This window comes from Corvus moneduloides, chromosome 7, assembly GCF_009650955.1.
Source record: "Corvus moneduloides isolate bCorMon1 chromosome 7, bCorMon1.pri, whole genome shotgun sequence".
Taxonomy (NCBI): domain Eukaryota; kingdom Metazoa; phylum Chordata; class Aves; order Passeriformes; family Corvidae; genus Corvus; species Corvus moneduloides.
The window spans coordinates 19519408-19537695 of record NC_045482.1 but is presented as its reverse complement, the minus strand read 5'-3'; the positions used below and the strand labels follow the sequence as shown (position 1 = coordinate 19537695).

Genomic DNA, 18288 nt, shown 5'->3' with positions numbered 1-18288 from the left:
GGGTTTTGTTTTCAAGATACTTGAAATAAACTTACCAAAATGACAATTAATTTGAAGCCAAGTTTCTTTGATCTGTTTTGTTGCAGGTGTTTCAGCCCAGCTCACCAGCACACGGCTGCGTAGAAACACCTCAGTGGGTACACCCTTTTGGATGGCACCTGAGGTAGGCAGATGTGCCTGTCTGGGTTGTCTCCGTTCATTGCAATACACACTTGGTTGCCACTTCCCCATAGTAGGAGGGGGTCTTTTCTTGCCTCCCTTATGGCTGTCTTTCTGCTTTACATCTTGTCCTCTGTTCAGTAAAAATAATATACTATTAGAGTATATTATTTTGGATTTCTAATAATCGTTTTCTTCTCTGTAGTGTTTCCATAAAAGTACAGAAAATCTACAAGTAACTGAGGGTCCTGACAATGTTATGACTTTCCAGTCAAATATTGTTTGTTTTGGGATGCTCGTCCATTGTGTAAACACGGACTGGGGCGAGAAGGAGGAATTCCTTCTTTCCCTTCTTTCCAGTCTTGCTATAGTCTTGCACACTGCAAACCCCTGACTGACCTATGTGTTCTTTAACCTTAATTATTGACTGGGGACCTTTAAACTCAGACACATGGGCTAATGTAGATTAAAAAATGGAGAAAAATAATATACAGGTAGCTTAGCCCATATTTGAGTATCTTAGACCCTATTTTTACGTACTGCTACCCAGATGTAACCCTTTGTCTTCTATTTCATGAAGCTCTAAAAAGTTTTAACACATTGTTGAACGGAAGTCCCATTTGTACTTTACCAAATTTTGGGGTGAAAGATATCAATCTTTGCCCTCACTGCTTTAAGGAACACAAAGTACTTCTGAAAGATACAGATTATGAAATCTAAAAACAAGTATTGAAACAGGAGTGGTCTGTTTATTTGTAAGATGTTCAGCCTTTGTAACAGTACAAGCCTCTTTTCTGTTGAAGGCCATATGAAGTTTGGGGAATTTAGGATGGAATTTATATCCATTACAAATACACACAGGTCTATTTCTGTATGTCAGAGTTAAAAGTATTGTGCAAACATTTGTTTTAAAGCATTTCATACATTTTATGGATTTGTTTTTATTGCTAAGGAAGGCTGATTACAGCTGAGCACAGAAAAGACGCTGCTGTAAAGGGTCTAAAATTGATCTTACACAGTCTCACAAAGAATGGTTGATATTTCACCATCTCCATAACAACCAGTTTACGTCACAAAGGAGACACAAGATACCTTAGAAACCACTGTGCAAGCATTATTTATGGAATCACCTTGGGTGGAGACATTTCTAAAATGAGACCTCTATAAAACACTTCTCTAGATAATAATGGACATATTATGGAGGATTTTATTGAATGTGGATTATTATAGGTTATTTTTATGATACTGTTTTGCTTGAATAATTCCCATCAAGGGCAGTAATAATACCAGATTTATTTTCCCTTCTGTGTTGAAAATAATTATTCTCATGGCAAAAAGCCAAAGCGATAGCAGATGTTATGATCTGAAAAATTTTGACCTAAAAATACAACACACATGTAACCAAGGTGTGTTACGTACATAGCACATCAAACAGGAACAGGAGTAGCTTTGAATACTTACTGTTTTGAAAATAATCTGTTGAAAGAACCAACCCAGTACCATATACATAGTAACCCATATCACATTTATATGCCTGTGTGAGATGTGCCAGGTTTCATAGGTGTACCAATCTGCAAAACAGCTGTAAAATGCTTAGATAGCCATTATGCTGTTGTTGAAATGGCTTTTAAATAACAGGTTGTACAACATACTTGCTCAAGTCACTGCAGTTGCTCATATAAATGACAGGTTTCAAGTGATGTGCAAGATGCAATTTACTTTTATTTCTGGGGAGATCTTTCTGGTATTTTTAAAATATGCATCCAAATTTTTATGTGAAAGATGGAATATTAGGACTGCAATAAGATGAAAAGGTGTGCATGGGTAACAGTTTATTAGGAAGAGTGTTCTAGATGAGATTCTGGTGAGATCAGTAAACACTAGAAAGACTTAACTCAGTTTTTTGCACTCATTTGTGAAAAAACATCCTGCCTAAAGGTTTTTGACCTTTAGGATAGAATAGAATTTATGTCAAACCCCAAAATATCATAAAATAACTGAACAGGAATGAAGTGTTACTAATCAGAGAAGTAGAATGAAGACTTTTTTTTTTTTTTTTTTTTAAATTGGACTTTATCTACATGTGAAACACAGGTGCCTTGGTCAATGCAGGCAATCATGGGATCTCATCTGGCAGTGAGAAAGATGGATTTAATCTGAAGCGGGAATGAAGAGGGGAGATGAAAAAGTTTGCCTTGCAGGAAGAGACTACAGTAGTGTTTCAGAGTAGAATAAAGCTGACCGGAAATATTTTCCAATGTAAACCCCAGGAAAATAAAATCTGGAGAAGAATGTTGGAGAATGTTTTAAGATGACAGATAGGAATAATTAGATACAAGCAGGAGACAAACACACTGGAAACTGGAATCACTAGATCAGCCTGGGTCACGAACAGTCTGTAAAATGAAGCAAACCGTATTTTAAGTTTGCAAAACATATCAAAGGCATGGTTACTTGAAATATGGCATGGTGCTTGAAATAGCAAAAGTTCATAAGAAAACAGCAGTGATTGAGGGTGGCGTAAGGAAGGTTCAGTGTTCTTACTGGCAGTACTCAAAGCAGCAGCTGAACATTTTTGAGTGACTCAAGCGCCTTGGCTCCTTTTTTTCTGATGACTCTGAGGCTTGTGTAGCAGTGTCAGGACAAAAAAGATCTGTCTGAGCATTTGTTTTGAGCAGAGCTTGTGATTAACAAAAATTTTGCTGAAAAATGAAAATACAGGTAAAAATTAGGTTTTGAGGAAGCAACAGAGGAACATGACAAGGGTAAGCCAGTTTGAGAGCAGCTTTAAAGTAGACTCACTGAAAATTAATAATAGTTTAACCTAATTAATATTGTTTTATGGTTACAGACATAGACTTTCAGAAACTGAAACACTGAGTAGAAGCATACCAATAAAAGATAAGTCAGGATAGTGTTAGTATGTTTAAAGCTGCCTGTTAGCAAACAAGTTACCTAGAATCTGCTTCTGTTGTGCTGAAATAAACTGTGCTGTATGCTAGCAGGATAAATCAGATTTGAAGCTTTTGTACTGAACTGCCTTTACATCTGTGGTTCTAAGCAGTAACATTAGTCTTGTTTTTAACTTCCAGTGCATAACTGAACAAAATCTAGTTTAAATAGAATTGCAGATTTTTTTCCACACATATGATTACATTATCATGATCGAGCTGAAAATTTGACTCTTGAAACATGCTCAGTTAGAAGATCACAAAATAACAGAATCACAGAGTCAAGTAGGTGGAAAAGACCTCTGAAATCACTGAGTCCAACCTATGACCAACCATCATGTCAACTAGACCATGGCACTGAGTGGCACATCCAGTCTTTCCTTAAGCACCTCTGGGGATTTTGACTACATGATCTCCCTGGGTAGCCCATTCCAATATTTAATCACCCGTTCTCTGAAGAAATTCTTCTTAATGTTCAACCTAAACCTTCCCTGACACAGCTTAAAACTATGACCCCTTGTCCTGGCTCATGTTGTCTTTGAAAAGAGGCTGACCCCTGCGTGGCTACACGCTCCTTCCAGGGAGTTGTAGAGAGCAATAAGGTCCCCCCGAGCCTCCTCTTCTCCAGGCTAAACACCCCCAGCTCCCTCAGCTGCTCCTCACAGAACTTGTGCTCCACACCCTTCACCAGCTTCCTTGCCCTTCCCTGGACACAGTCCAGCACCTCAACATCCCTCCTGAACTGAGAGGCCCACAACTGGACACAGCACTCAAGGGGTGACCTCACCAGTGCTGAGTACAGGGGGACAGTCATTGTCCTGGCCCTGCTGGCCACACTATTCCTGATACAGACCAGGATGCCACTGGCCTTCTTGGCTATCTGGGCACACACTGGCTCGTGTTCAGCTGCTGTTGACCTGCACCACCAAGTCCTTTCCCACTGGGCCACTTTCCAGCCACTCTGCCCCCAGCCTGTAGTGCTGTATGCTTGATCTCCTCATCCAGATCATCAGTGAAGATATTAAACAGGACTAGGCCCAACCCTGATCCCTGGGGGACACCACTGGTGACCAAACACCCACTGGATGCAGCACCGTTCTCCACCATTCTCTGAGCCTGGCCATCCAGCCAGTTCTTAACTCAGTGAAGAGTGCACCTCTCCAAGCCACGTGCTGCCAGCTTTTCCAGGAGTATGCTGTAGGAGATTGTGTCAAAGGACCATCATGTCCAGATAAACAACATCCACAGCCTTTCCCTCATCTACTAGGTAGGTCACCTGGCCATAAAAGGGGGTCAAGTTTATTGGGCAGGACCTGCCCTTCCTGCTGGCTGGGTCTGATCTCTTGGTTGTCCTATGTATGCCATGTGATCACACTCAAGATGATCTGCTCCATGTACAGATATATGTACATGTTTGGCCCAAATTTAGTTTTAAGAATGGAAATAGAAAAAGATACTTGAAGTCAGAAAGAACTGGAGAGATGCTGAAGATAATTTAAAACTGCAGGGAATATGCTGTTATATTTTACTGATAACTGCTAAAAAAATGTTACTGGTGACTGTATACTTACATTTTAAAAAGAACATAATTAAAACATAGTTGATCCTTTGAAGGATTAGGTGTTGAAATATGACATATGACACATGAGTAGGAAAGGATGTGACATTGTGGTAAAGGTATATGAATTCTGTAATAATGAGTTAACCAGAGGTAAAATCTTGGGTCTGTTTTCCTATTTTCAGAGATACTCAGATGTCACAGTATTATTTAAAGCTGTCTCAATTCTGTGTTTTGAATATTTGTTGCCGTCCTGCCAGGAGGAAGTAATGATCAGTAAGACTGCCCCAGACAGTTTTCCTTTGTCCTGCTGAATCAAGGCATTCTACTAGGATAAAATTCAGTACATCTGAGGATCAGAATAAATTTCCAAAGTGTTAGAACAGTAGGTGACTAGCTTAAATTGTCTTTATTTTCCCAATGTTCCTTTGTGTTCTTTTTAAACTTTAAATCTGATCATGTGTATGTGAAGTAAGTCTAATCCTGAAACAATGAATAATATTTGCATTGTTTCAGTATGAAGCTGTGTCTTTGCATATCTAATGAAAAATTAACAAAACTAGGTGGTAAGAAGGCACCCCAACAAATAACTTGCATTAATATAGTTTAAAAATATACACAGAGAAAAATATAATTTTGCAAAAACTTCACAGCAACTTTTCTGCTGAAGTCAGTGTTTATTATAGTAAGGGCTGTATTCAGGTCTTAGAATTTGGGAAAAAATTCATTTAATTGTAAATACATTTAATGTGTAGTTAAATACTGAATTGGGAAAACAGCATAGGAAAGATAAGCCCATCACTAACCTGGGCTTATTGAATCATAGAATCATAGGTTTGGGTTGGAAGGGACCTTAAAGTTCATCTGTTTCCAGGTCCCCTGCCTGGGAAGGGACTCCTTCCACTTGACCAGGTTGCTCAGAGCCCCATCCAACCTGACCTTAGACACTTCCAGGGATGGGGCATCCACAGCTTCTGTGGGCAACCTGTTCCAGTGCCTCACCATCCTCACAGTAAAGAATTTTTTCCTAATATCTCATCTAAACCTACTCTCTCAGTTTGAATCCACTCCCTCTTATTCTGTCACTACATGTTCTTGTAAAAAGTCCCTCTCCATCTTTCCTTTCATGTTTTTAATTAACTCTTAACAGGTACAGTGATACATTCCCGTGAAACAATTTAGTATAGTCTCATCTTGTCGTATTTCAACCTTTTCTATTTGCCAGCCCTTTGCTTACATCAAGAGATTCAAGGTCAATTTGCTAAAATTAGCTTTTCGCATATGCACATTTTCACTATACTTTTAATTGCCAGCTAAGCAAGGAATTTTGTACATGCTGGTTTATAATGAACTGTAAGAATCTGATAGTTAGTATAAATAGGGTATAGCTTTAAAGAAAGTATATACACTTACTTTTCTGCCTGAAAGCCATTTGAAAACAGTTTTACAGTGGAAAAGTATGCTTATTTTGTGATAAATAATATTATACCTTCACTATTAAGGAAAGTTTTGAAAATATTTTAGCATCTTCCGTGAAAGTATACTAACAATTCTCTTACAGCTAATGATAAGAGATAGGTTATTAAATTAGCTCTTATTACAGTTTTTCAGTTTTGTGGTCTTTTTACCTTGTAAATTACAATAAATGAGAAAAGAGTGAAAGGATAATTTGCAAAAAAAAAAAAAAAAAAAACAAACACCCAAACAACTGTCCTTAGAAAAAACCTTTACAGATGGAAATAGACAAATCTGCTGCTGCTTTTATGGACCTTGTGTGTATCTGGCATCTTGATTAATTAACAGTGAAATATTTGAAAATTCCATGCATTTAAGAGGTAAAAATAATAAATGCAATAGATAAATGTCAAAGATAAAGATAAGTAGCATTAAATAATTTGTCACATAGGTGATACTATATTAAGCCTAGGGTGAAAAGGAATTTCCCACTTGACATACATTATGAAATTACATCCTGTTTTTCAGGAGGTTAAGGTGCTGGGACACTGCAGTGTACTGGGAATTATTTTTAGGGAATATTAGCTGTCTTCTCGAAATGCAGCCCTGGGTTTGAGTGCAGTGCTGTGGTTCATGTGGAACTAGGTATAGGCATGCCGGAGAGGAACTACTGAAGTGTAAGTGTGGGAAGGCATGGGGGGAAGAGTGGGAACAATTGCTCTAAATAGATAGGGCAAGACTGCATGGAACGACTGAGGGACATAGAAGTGAAGTGATTTGCTTAAGAACTTACAGCAGATCAGTGGCAGAATGTGGGGTAGAATTAAGTCTCTAAATGGCTGCACATGACTGAAATGCCTGTGACTCTGAGATGCCACCTTCTGAGAGCTGACAGATGATTTTTAAAAGATTTTTTTTGTGAATACAGATTTTTTTTTTCTTTAAAGAGATAAAGGAAATTGCTGTTTCTGTCCTGGTTTTTCCCCTACTTTCTTCTTTTTCTGTGACTCTGAAACCAAACCTTTAACAAACTGCTGTAGTAAGGAGTTATATTGAAGTTGAGTAAAGTCCAGAATGAAAGCAGTGGATGTAGAAAGTTGAATTGGAATACAGAGGTTTCTTTAAAGGACATTACATACAAGAGAGGCAGAGAGCACAACAGGACAGCGCCAGCAAGCTCTCCTTCAAAAGTGATGTCTGGCAGAATGCATCACCTCCTCCTTTGACCCCTGGAGAACTGATCTCCACCTGGGCTAGCATGGCAGGAAGGAGTTGAAAAGTACATGGCAGCTGGAGGAAATCTCAGGGAACATTGCCAGTAACGTTGATGACATAGCCGTAGTCTTGTGAAGGGATGCGGAGGAGTTGCTTCTGTTTTGTTTTAACAGCTATGGAGGGGTTGTAAAGCTTTCGTGTAGGGTGTTTAAAGATTTAAAAGACAAATCAAAACAACAAGCCCAAAACATCAGACAAAATCAGTTCAAGACCACGTGGGTCTGCACTGAGTTGCCTACATGAAGTATGTTTACTTAGGAGGCTGGAGTTGGCTCTTAGTTTTTGCTTTCTTTGTGAAAGACGGTTTGAAAATCTGTGTGCGGTGTGTAGTATATGTACTACTGCTCTGGAGTAAATGTGTGGATCAGAAGCAAAATGTGTCAATTCTATTATGAGCAGTATTGAGTTTGTGATGGTCTCATGGTGTAAAAGCAAGATTTGTGTGCTTGAAAGCCTGTCTGTTTTTCCTTACTGTATCATTTGGTCCAATAAAAGGTATTACGCTCCCCTACAAATGTAGCCTGTTGCCAGAGCAGTCTAATGGTCTCAGGAATATCTCCCTTGGGTGAGTTAAAAATAAAAATAAAAATTGATTACTCACAGCTGTTAAAAGTTTGACTACTTGACATATAATTAATTTACAATGAATCAGTATTAATTGTTATAATTACTTATAGGACTTATTTTAAATGTTATTTACTACTTATTTTGGTAACGTTTATAACAATGTAATAATTTTCTGATATACTATGGAAAAATTTGTATGATGGTACAAAATAAGGAACTGAAATCCAAATAAGAAAATGCAGGAATAGGGAACCAATTTCAAACACAAAATTGCTTTTTTTAATTTATGAATGTGCTTGAAGAGTGGATTGAAAAGAGGGAAAGAGGAAGTGATGGACAGATAGATATAGATAAGTATCACTTTGATTTGTCTAATTCAGTATCCCTAGTGCTGCTAAATGCTATCATGAAAGACTTTTTTGGTTTTGGTGCATAGGAATTAGAAGAATATTTAATATTGTATTTCCAATGGAAACAAATGAAGCTGGGTTTTATAGTGTCAGATGGAGCCCAGAAGTTCAGTTGGTTTATTTCACTTGACTGGCACAGCTAGCAATCTTGTTTTCCTTGCAGCAAGGGTAACAACTTTGTGCCACATTCATTTTCCGTGCGCAGTGCTTCTCAGCAGTGCTCACACGCCACATAAGCTGCTTAGTTGGCTCCATCAGCTGAGCCTGGCACTGCCTCACTCCAGCAGCAGCAACCCTGCTACCTCCAGGCTCCTTCCTGCGGGTGGATCAGCAGCGCTCATTGTGCAGCAGTTGTCTCCAGGTAGCACATCTCTGCTGCTATTATCAGCATATGCTTGCAGCTCTGCTTTGTACAGGCACTGTATATACTGAGGCAAAGTGAAAGTAAGTTCACTTATAATAATTCTGGGTAAACTTTAAAGGGTTTGATGTATTTTACTTTACCTAAACATATTACAGCTTCCTCTCTCTGCACAAGTCAGTATGACCACTGTCCAAATAATAGGTAGTTCTCTGTATTGCCTGTTTTGCTTCTTTTAAATCCACCTTTGATCTGCTACTGGGCTTGCTGAAGTTCAGAGGAGTATTTGTATTGATTTCAGAACAAGCAGAATTATATCCTTGAATATAAAGTTTTCTTGTCAAGGTGTGAGTCATCTTGTGTATCTCTGTGAATTTTTGTGTTTCTGTATGAGTTATAAAGCACACAGAATGCCTAGGCACTGGCTTCTCTAAATTCCCTCCAATTAGTGTGAATGATTTGTTTATGTACCATTTTTCCAGACCTGTGAATTCCCCATCCCCTCATTCTGTACTGGTGTGACCCACAGCACAATTAGTGTTGACAACTAGCATCACACTTTCTGTTTCTCTGTCTGGTGTTTGAATGCTTTTCAACCTACAGCAGTATGACTGGACATGAAATCATGATGAAATTACAACTGAAACAAAAGGTGACAGCCTGTCCCCTTAGCAACCAGGGCTACTGTGTGCATGCAGTCAGCCTATGCTGAAGTGAGAGACTTGGTGCTTGTTCCCATGATGTTTACTAGCAAATCTCAAGATTAGCTACATCACCCCCTGAGGCTTTGCCATGAACATAATGTTTGCAGCAAAGCAAACAACTTCTTCTGTTTCACTTTTACAAGCAGGGGAGGATTTTGCTGGATATGAAATTTGTACAAATGTGATGTCTTTCCACAAGGAAGAGAAAGGGAGTAGCATGTTCTTCAGTTTCAGATCATTTCTTCTGGGCTCTCTGTCTTCATGCCCCACTGGGCAGAGCAGGCATCAGCAATGCTGAGCGATACTCTCAGCTCCAAAACTCCAACAAAAAGTAGAGATGTTTCAAAAAAAAAAAAGTGTCTCTGAGTTCCAGATTAGAGACAGGAATATAATGAAAGATAAGTCAATAGCATATTCCTCTTTTGTATTTGGCTTTTAGAGATTTTTGCTCTGCAGGGAGTAGCAATAGTTTTTAAGGCAAAACAGGACTGGGGCATTCCCAAGGACTTGGCTGGCTTGTAAACTGTGACTTAGAGAACACTTTCTTCTTCACATTGCAAGAGAGAGTGTTCTCTGCTAGCCAACACATAAAGCAAACTGTTGATGTGCACCTTTCATCAAGGAAAAAAGATAACATTTGATTCTTGCTTTAAAAATCAAAATTAGTGGTATCTGTGTTTCTCCAAGGGGTGCATAACTTGGTAAGATTCTAATATGTTCCACAGAAAACACTTGTTTCAAATCAAAGTGATTGTTAAGTTCACGTACGTTCTGCGTACTGAATGAAGAGTAGTTCATTTTGTATCTTTTCTGTGAGGCTAATCTCACTATTGTCAAGCTAATGGTATAAAACATACTGGTTTGTATGGTCCACTGGCTTATTTTCTTTTAAAAAAAGAATATATATTAAGCGGAATATTTTTTTCTGAAATAGTCACTATAACGTCTATAACAGAATGGAAGAAAATCTAATGGTGTCTAATTCACCTTGGTTAGAACAGCAGTATTTTGCCCTAGTGTCTTTATACTGTCATTATATATGTATTGGAGGTGTAGCTGTTAGCTGTGGAGCAGAAGACACAAAGATGCCTTATACATTCTTTTCTCTTTGGTAGGTAATATACTGTGAAGGTGAAAAAAGTTCTAAGACTTATTTTTTGTTTTTAGAAACAACAGTTGCAGTATATTTTCTTTTGCCCACCCACTATGAACACAATGAGGTCTGATGCTAATAATTTTAGTGTAGTTTGTTAAACTTTGTAAGACCAAGATATAGAGCAAAGTTTGTCATCATCCTGTAGTTAGAAGCAATTGTGATGTGCTTGTAGGGAAAAAATCATGGTATCTTTGAATGTGGGAGACCAGCTATGTGTGTGGCATTGCTGATGAAGTCCAGTGTGACCTTGAACAGGTCCTTCTTTTCCTTCTCTTGAAAATGAAAATATATTCCTCTGCATCATAAAGTTTTAGAACAAATAGACAAGTATTTGCAAAGGACTCAGCACACCGATGAGAATCCAGGCAACTTCAAAGGTATTCACCTTCAGGAAATGGTTTCTAGCGGATTTTGTACTAAGCAGATAAATATTTTTCATGTGTTAAAAAAGGAAGGAGAGCACAGTGCATAAAATTAGCCACATACGGATAAGCTTCCAAGCCATGGCCTTGGAAGCCAACTTGGATGATTTTTTTGAGGAAGGGTGATTGAGTATACAGATTATTTGGGGAACTGTATAGAAAACCCCAAAATAATCAAGAAGTATAAGCTTCCTCTTCAATCTCTGAGCAAAATTTCAATGATAGCCTCTTTAGAATATATTATTTAAGTATCTCTGATGCATCTCTCTACCAACTTTCCAAATTTTTGCATTTGATCTTTTCTCTCTCACAAATGATATAAGAATATGAAATTATCATGAAGGCCTCTGAAACAGAGCTTCTAAACAAACAGGCCTCTAAACAGAGCCCGCTAAAGCACTCTGCTTGAGCTATGTAGTTATGCATGTTTTAAGAGATAGAGTGATCTCTGTGATGAGATCAAGGCTATAGCAAACATTTTGAAGAACTAAAAATTATTCCAGAACTTTCATTTAAGACATTCTGTTGAACAGAAGGGAGGTGGAGAAATTATCTTTGTGTGACAACTTTGAAAAACACCGGCTTAACTAACAAAGCTGTGCCTCTTCAAGTTGAAGGAAAAAAAATCTTTGAATCCTCTTTTGCAGTGCTTACTTTCATTTTTCTTGTTTCTCTGGCATAATAATTGGAAAAACTGAGGAGATAGAGTGATCTCAACACTTGTCAAAACATAGATAAAAAAATTTGGAAAGGTCTTAATTTTTCTGGACTGATTTGCTCTAGGAAAAGAAAAGGAATTAACTAATGTGCAACTTTAATGCAAACCTCCCCCCATGAACATTTCAGTATTATTTTAACTGTGTTCAGCATCCCTGATTTCTGATAAAATAAATGATGAATGCACTACAGTGGGGTCATGAGTCCCAAATAAGAGATGGACAAGTTCTATGGGCCAGTTGGACAGAATCACTACCAGAGTCAGGAGTGCCTTTGTTATGTGGCGTTTATGGAGAAAGCAACTAAGATGTTAAGCTGGAATCAGCAGCTTCTCCAGGAAAGGTTTTTTTCTAACAGGTGACTCTCTGCCAGCAGCTACTCGCGTTGATGACTTGCATGTTGCGATCTTTGCAAAGTGGTGTTCCAAACTGAAGCCCTAACACAGGAACTCAGAAGTAATACAGAAGTTAAAAAAAAATACAATACCTTCTAGAGCAGGTACAGCCACCCTAGGGCATATTCTTTTTATCTTAAATACAAATTATTAAAGATACTTTAAAAACCATGAGAAAAATCATGGAAGTTGATACTAGCAATATGCAGGGATCCAACAAGTTTTCAAAGTAATTGTTTAATTGATGAGACTTGGGAAGACAAACTTGAGCCTGAATTCCAAATCATAATAAAATGCAGTGAAGCTGCAATTTTTGTCTCATCCTTTTGCAAAGATAAGAGCTAAATTTAAACTTTGGTTTGAATCTCACATTTAGATTCAGGTTACACTAATAGTTAGCATATTAGAATGTGATCATTGGGTTGGGTGGAAGTGTGTATTAAGTTTGTGATGTAAAACAGTTCTGATATCCAAGGAGAGATTCCCGTTCACATCCATTTTTCTTAGACAAGGTATGTGGTATGTTACCTAAGATTTTTTTAAAACTACTCAAATTCATTAAATACAAAACAAAACAACAACAACAACAAAAACTGAACAACAACAAAAAAAGGCAGAAACTACTGATGGAGCATCCTTATCTAAAAACCAGCTGTGCAAATCGGTCTATCCTCATGAATTGTCATAGAAGTTAATAAGAATAACATCATTAGGGTTCTCTGCTATTATAATAGGTTTCTGTAAGTAGTTCTTTCAAAAACAGAATTTAGTGTTGATGTTCTATGTATAGATGTTTGAAGCATCCCATGGAGCTTAATGTATTTTAAAAAAAGAAACAGATTGCTTTTAAAGAAAACAAACCTAAGAGAAGTTCTAATTTACTGTTACCTTTTTGTGGTGTTTCTTCTGTCTTGTATATACAGGCAAAAATGACATGGATTTGATTACATAGCATTTTAGACATGACTCAAAAATGTTATATTGGATGACATAAATTGTACATTAGGTTAAAGCGTTGGTTTCTCTGCTTCTCTTCTTGTAGGTCATTGCTTGTGAACAACAGTATGACTACTCATATGATGCTCGATGTGACGTATGGTCCTTGGGAATAACAGCTATTGAACTGGGGGATGGAGACCCTCCTTTATTTGACATGCATCCGGTGAAAACCCTTTTTAAAATTCCAAGGTATGGCACTAGATGGCTCTCTTCACTCACTAGTTTGTTCAAAGGCAGTCTAGTCAAAGGAGAAATATTTGGTAAATATTTGTGCTTCAAATCCTAAGAATCTCTTCTGCAGAAAGACAATAAAAAGCTGTAATGTCAAAGACTTTTTTTTCAGCCTGGCTTCTATGATAATTTATATTTAGAATTCCTTGAAATGATGAAGACTTATTTATTTTATTCTTACTTTAGAATATAAAATCATATAATATCCAGGTACCTTCCTTCCAATAGAACTTTTCTTAGCTTCTATTGATGAAAACGTTTATTTCAAAAGGAGAAGCCAACATTTGTAACTGTTAAACAACATTTTCAAATGTTCCCTAGAGTCTTAGGCTTGTTTTACTGTAAAAGTAAAACATACAATTTTGACAGTGCTATGAAGCAGTCTGGCAGTTTCAGCAAACTGTAGTCATAATTTATTTTTTATTTACCTAAGGATGTTAAAATGTGAAGATTTGGATTGTCATCCATGGACAATCCAATATGAATGATACTGGATTGGTTATGAAAAAGGGATATAAATTTCCTTCTATATATAGTCATATAAATTAGCTGTATTATTTCATACTGTCTAGTTTTGATTTCATTTGTTTTCATTTCATTGAGTCTTCCTGAATAAGTTGAGATTGACAGTGTAAAATAGAGTTTAGCAACAGAACAGTTGTAGTAATAGAAGAAATACAGAAATTGTCCTTCATTGATTAGACTGGCAAGTACTTCTGTTTTCCACATTTTGGCTCATGAAGAATCACCACTGACTTAACAGTTTAAAACCTTCAGCAATACAAGTGTTTGACCTTTTGTTATCTACACAGTTGTCATAGGCTTTTAAAATTTCTTCTGATTGCAATTTGCATTTCTGATTAAGTCTATTTATATGCAGATGCAGTTGTGCTGGGTTCTGGCTCATACAGTTATCTCTTTCTCCCCAGCTCAGACATGAACTACCACCGCTCTTTCCAAAATTATTCATGCTGAAGCAGCAGTTGATCTTTTTGCCTTTACATGAGTGTAAAACAGGTCCAGGCAGTTAAGGCAAGGGAGGCTTCAAATTACTAAAACAATATCTATAAATTTTATCAGTGGTGAAAACAGTTTAAAACGACAGAAATCTTACCAAAAGTAAGGGCAAGCAATAGGAATATACATGAAGTAGGGCATGTAGAGTCTTTGATTTCTGTCTACAGTTTGGCTCTTTTTCTATGTGCTGTTGCATCTCTGTATGACTTAGCAAAACAAAGGTGAATTATCTATTTGATTAATCAAATAATGTATACATTTACCAAATAGTATCAATTTTTAAGTCAAGATATTTTCCTCTGCTGTGCATTATATGAGCTATAGCCCTGCTGCTTCTAACTATGCATTCTTATTAGATGAAGTGGACCATGATGAGTGCTGGCTGGCATAAGCGCCTGGGCTATAGGAGATGGAACTTCTCTCCTGGTACTTGTCTGAAATCAATTCAGAGGGATAGCAAATATGACAAAAAGGTGTGTTCCCCTCTTAGAGTAGCTTGACAGTTCGGAAGTATTCTCAGAGAAGTTCCTGATAACTGTGCTGAAATGCACACATTTTTAACAGCCTTTTCAACATGAGCAGTGAGGCTCTTCTCAGACTGAAAGTGGTTTCTCTGAGCACTGGATGTTGAGTGTCAAGCAGTGAAGTATAGAAGCATTGGAGCTCACCTTCTGAGACTGTTCAATCCAAAATCCTCTGAGCACAGTTCGGGTGTGACTATGGTTCCCTACAGTCAAGCTCCATTTTATCTGGAAGTGCAAAAAGCTTCTGCAAATAACAAACAATAAATGTAATGGGTAATAACAAGCAATAAATGTAATGGACTATTGATTCTTTGATTTTTGTATGGGATTTCTGTATGTGTTCTCCCAGGATAATTTTTTGTTGACTGGGCTGATTTGACTGTAGTTTGGAGAAGAGGTGACATTGCTCTTCACAGTAAAAGACACTTAGACATCACTCACTCAAAGAGTTATCAAGAATTAGTTCCTCGTTTGCTAACATTCTTGACTCCAGTTGATCCATATCTTTCTATTTATACTGCCTTCTGTGTACTAGACTGGTCTGTTTTCTGTGATGCTGGTTGCTTTACATTAGCAGAAAACTTAGCAATGGTTTTCAAGTTTTGCTATCAAGCACTGTTTAATAATCTGTTTTCATGAATATTTTTAAATGTTAGTAATGGCAGAATTGCCAAAACTAGATGCAGAAATCTCAATGTGTGTTTCTGTAGACTTTTTCCTTTCTCAAGAAGTTTCTATGTCAGTTTAGTCATTGGCTTTTTTTCTAGAGAGAGCCAGTTGTGCTTTTAGCCATTGCATTGAGTTTCAACATAATGAGCAGCAGAGCTAGGCCTTAGTCTTAAATGAGTATAATTTAAATCAATGAGTCCTTACTTCGACTTTATAGGATTTGAATCAACCATTAGATGAATAATTTTGTACAGGCAGTCAGAGCAGTTGCATACCCCCAAGATGTCTGGAGATACCTTCTTGTGTAGAACTCAAGGACTTCTGGTATACTTACTACCTCCAGCTAACATAGATTAATGTCTGTATTATGTAACTTGGACCAGGGATGGACTAATCTCCAGATTGAATAGCTCAGAGGTCTGCAAAGAAGCGCGTCTATGGATGCATCATAGGATCCCAAGATGGGTTGTGGCATTGTGGGAAGAGGAGGCCTCTTATGCCTGTTTAAATTCAGATTTTCTATCACTGGGTCAAGCAACATAAAACGTGATTAGAGACTGAGTTTATCTCAACAAAATAGCTTATTTCTAGAGGGCAGGTGAACCCTCAGAAATCACAGAGTACTTGAACTTGGCCATGAAAAAAAAAGATCCCACTGTGCTGCACTTCTCTCAAAGCTTGACTAGTGCTTCACAACAGGAGATGCTGGACGCTAAGTGTTTTTGAAAACACAGTGGTTTTTTTAAAGGTGTCTAAGTATTAACTTCATACTGTCGATAATATGGCCTGAGCTGCGAGCCAGATGTTTAAGCATCTTCCAGTGGTTAAACAGCTAAATGTTCCTTGTCCTACAGAAAATGTAGTGCCTGCAGCAAATATCTAATAGCAAAAATGGAGTGAAAAAGAAAATGCTAGTTAATTTTTAAGTTAGATGTTTCATTAGACTCTGGACCTTATTTCTGAGTATATTATGTAGATTTAGAAGAGAAGGGGATATGAGTTCCTGGACTAATGCAAATTTTAAAAACCTCTTTCATTCATGAACATTTTGTTGTATGAAGGTGCTGTATTTTGGAAACAGTTGTGATAGCACGTCCATGAGTCTTTTCTTAAAACTGCTAATGAGAAGGAAGCATTATCTCAGAGCAAATGTTAATGTTCTGTTTTGTGGTCATGCACATATTCTCTCTCATCAAAATGGATTCTTGGATCTAACTAATAAATGTCCTCAAAAGGGACCTCCAGTGCCTAGAGATAAGAGATAAATCATACTGCGAACACACTGAACCATGAAATTATTCTGTTAACATGTCATCTGCCTAGAATATATTTTCAAATCTCCAACAGAAGGGTCTAAATTATGAAAGGAAGGTGGCCTAGCAAAGTTGGTAATTTGGGAGTTGATACTTTTAACCTCTTCCATCTGCTGTCACTACTTAGGTGTGTCTGTTTTGGCAAAATATTACAAAGTGAAAGATTCTCAAATACCATTACACCTAAGCTTTTTAAAGTAAAATAGGTCCATAAATTCTTCAAACTATGTTATCTTGTGAGAAATGTTACATCATATCAGCGCTATCTCTTGAGGTATCATGACAAATCACTGGCAATGTTTTGAAATTTTGAAAAGTAACGACTATAAAAATTGTGTGGTAAAGAGGAAAGAAAGATGGTATGTTATAGTGTGGAAAGGGTGGGTGGGGTGTATGTACTAGTGTAAAGTGAGGATTTCAGATCATGTTGCAAAGATCCTGTGTTTCAGGATTTGTCTCTTTATATATAGTCTTTTTTACAGGGACATGGTAAAGAGCAATTTTTCTAGGTTACACTGACAGCTGACACTAACACAAACTAAACTGAATTCTCCACTCATGTATTTATCAGTCAAGTGTTCTTCTGAGAGCAGTGGAAGGCACCTGTTTTAAAATTGATTGGTGATAACAAATGGCTATTTAATTTTCTAACTCACAGAATCTGAGAACTAAGTGAAATTTCATTTAAAATTATTATGCTTCATTAATTCATGTTAAATAACCAGGAGCGGAATGGAATTGAGCTTGTGAGTACTCGTTGAACGGTGCAGTTCTTCACCTGTGTTGTTCTGTATTGAGACTTACAGCTCTTGGGAGTACTTATTAGCTTGAATTTAGTGATGCTTGATTGCTTCAGCAGCTGACCTGCATCCAGCAGGATCAAACCACTTCCTGCCCCATCACAACTTCAGCTTCATAATAATTTGTACATAGGCAGAATCTTTGTACTTTCTGTGCCACCATACACTCACCTTTTATGTTGGTAAATAAACTCTGTAGAAGTTCTTCAAGAGTACTCCATTATTGTAATTTTTAAGGTATGATCATGTCGAGAGAGAATAGATATAGAATATAACTTCAGTAGATATAGTGACTGTGGGACAGCCCATTGCACCTTCACTTTGCTTTGTTGTATACATGTGAAGCACCTGCAAGTAGTTTCATCCATCTGAACAGGTAAGATCCATTGCAGGGACATTTTAAATATTAACATTTTCTAACAGAGCCTTTCATACTGCAGCCTCTCATATTCCAACTTTTCTGTAATTTTGCCATCTGCATTGGTATTGACATGATTGTAGTATATCATGTAGCATACACTTTTACTGCTGTTTCTTGGAACAGTAAAGAAACACGAGTATGTGTTGTAGGACAATAAAGCTGAGAGTTGATTGCTTTTGTAAAAC

At 37.3% G+C, this 18288-nt stretch overlaps 1 protein-coding gene across 20 annotated transcripts in view; it reads left to right on the top strand.

Annotated features, from left to right (window-relative positions):
- The window catches only part of MYO3B (myosin IIIB), a 256067-nt gene that overhangs the window by 36680 nt on the left and 201099 nt on the right, over positions 1-18288 (top strand). For 18 of the 20 annotated variants that reach the window (XR_004241144.1, XM_032114004.1, XM_032114002.1 and 15 more), the window contains 2 exons: positions 87-163; positions 13172-13317. Coding sequence is in view for 19 of the 20 variants with exons in the window: in XM_032114004.1 (XP_031969895.1) it covers positions 87-163; positions 13172-13317 (223 nt within the window). In the remaining variant the exon portion in view is untranslated. Of the gene's footprint in view, positions 1-86; positions 164-8733; positions 8820-13171; positions 13318-18288 lie in introns of those variants that run through there. The other 2 variants (XM_032114016.1, XM_032114015.1) reach the window with 2 other exon arrangements.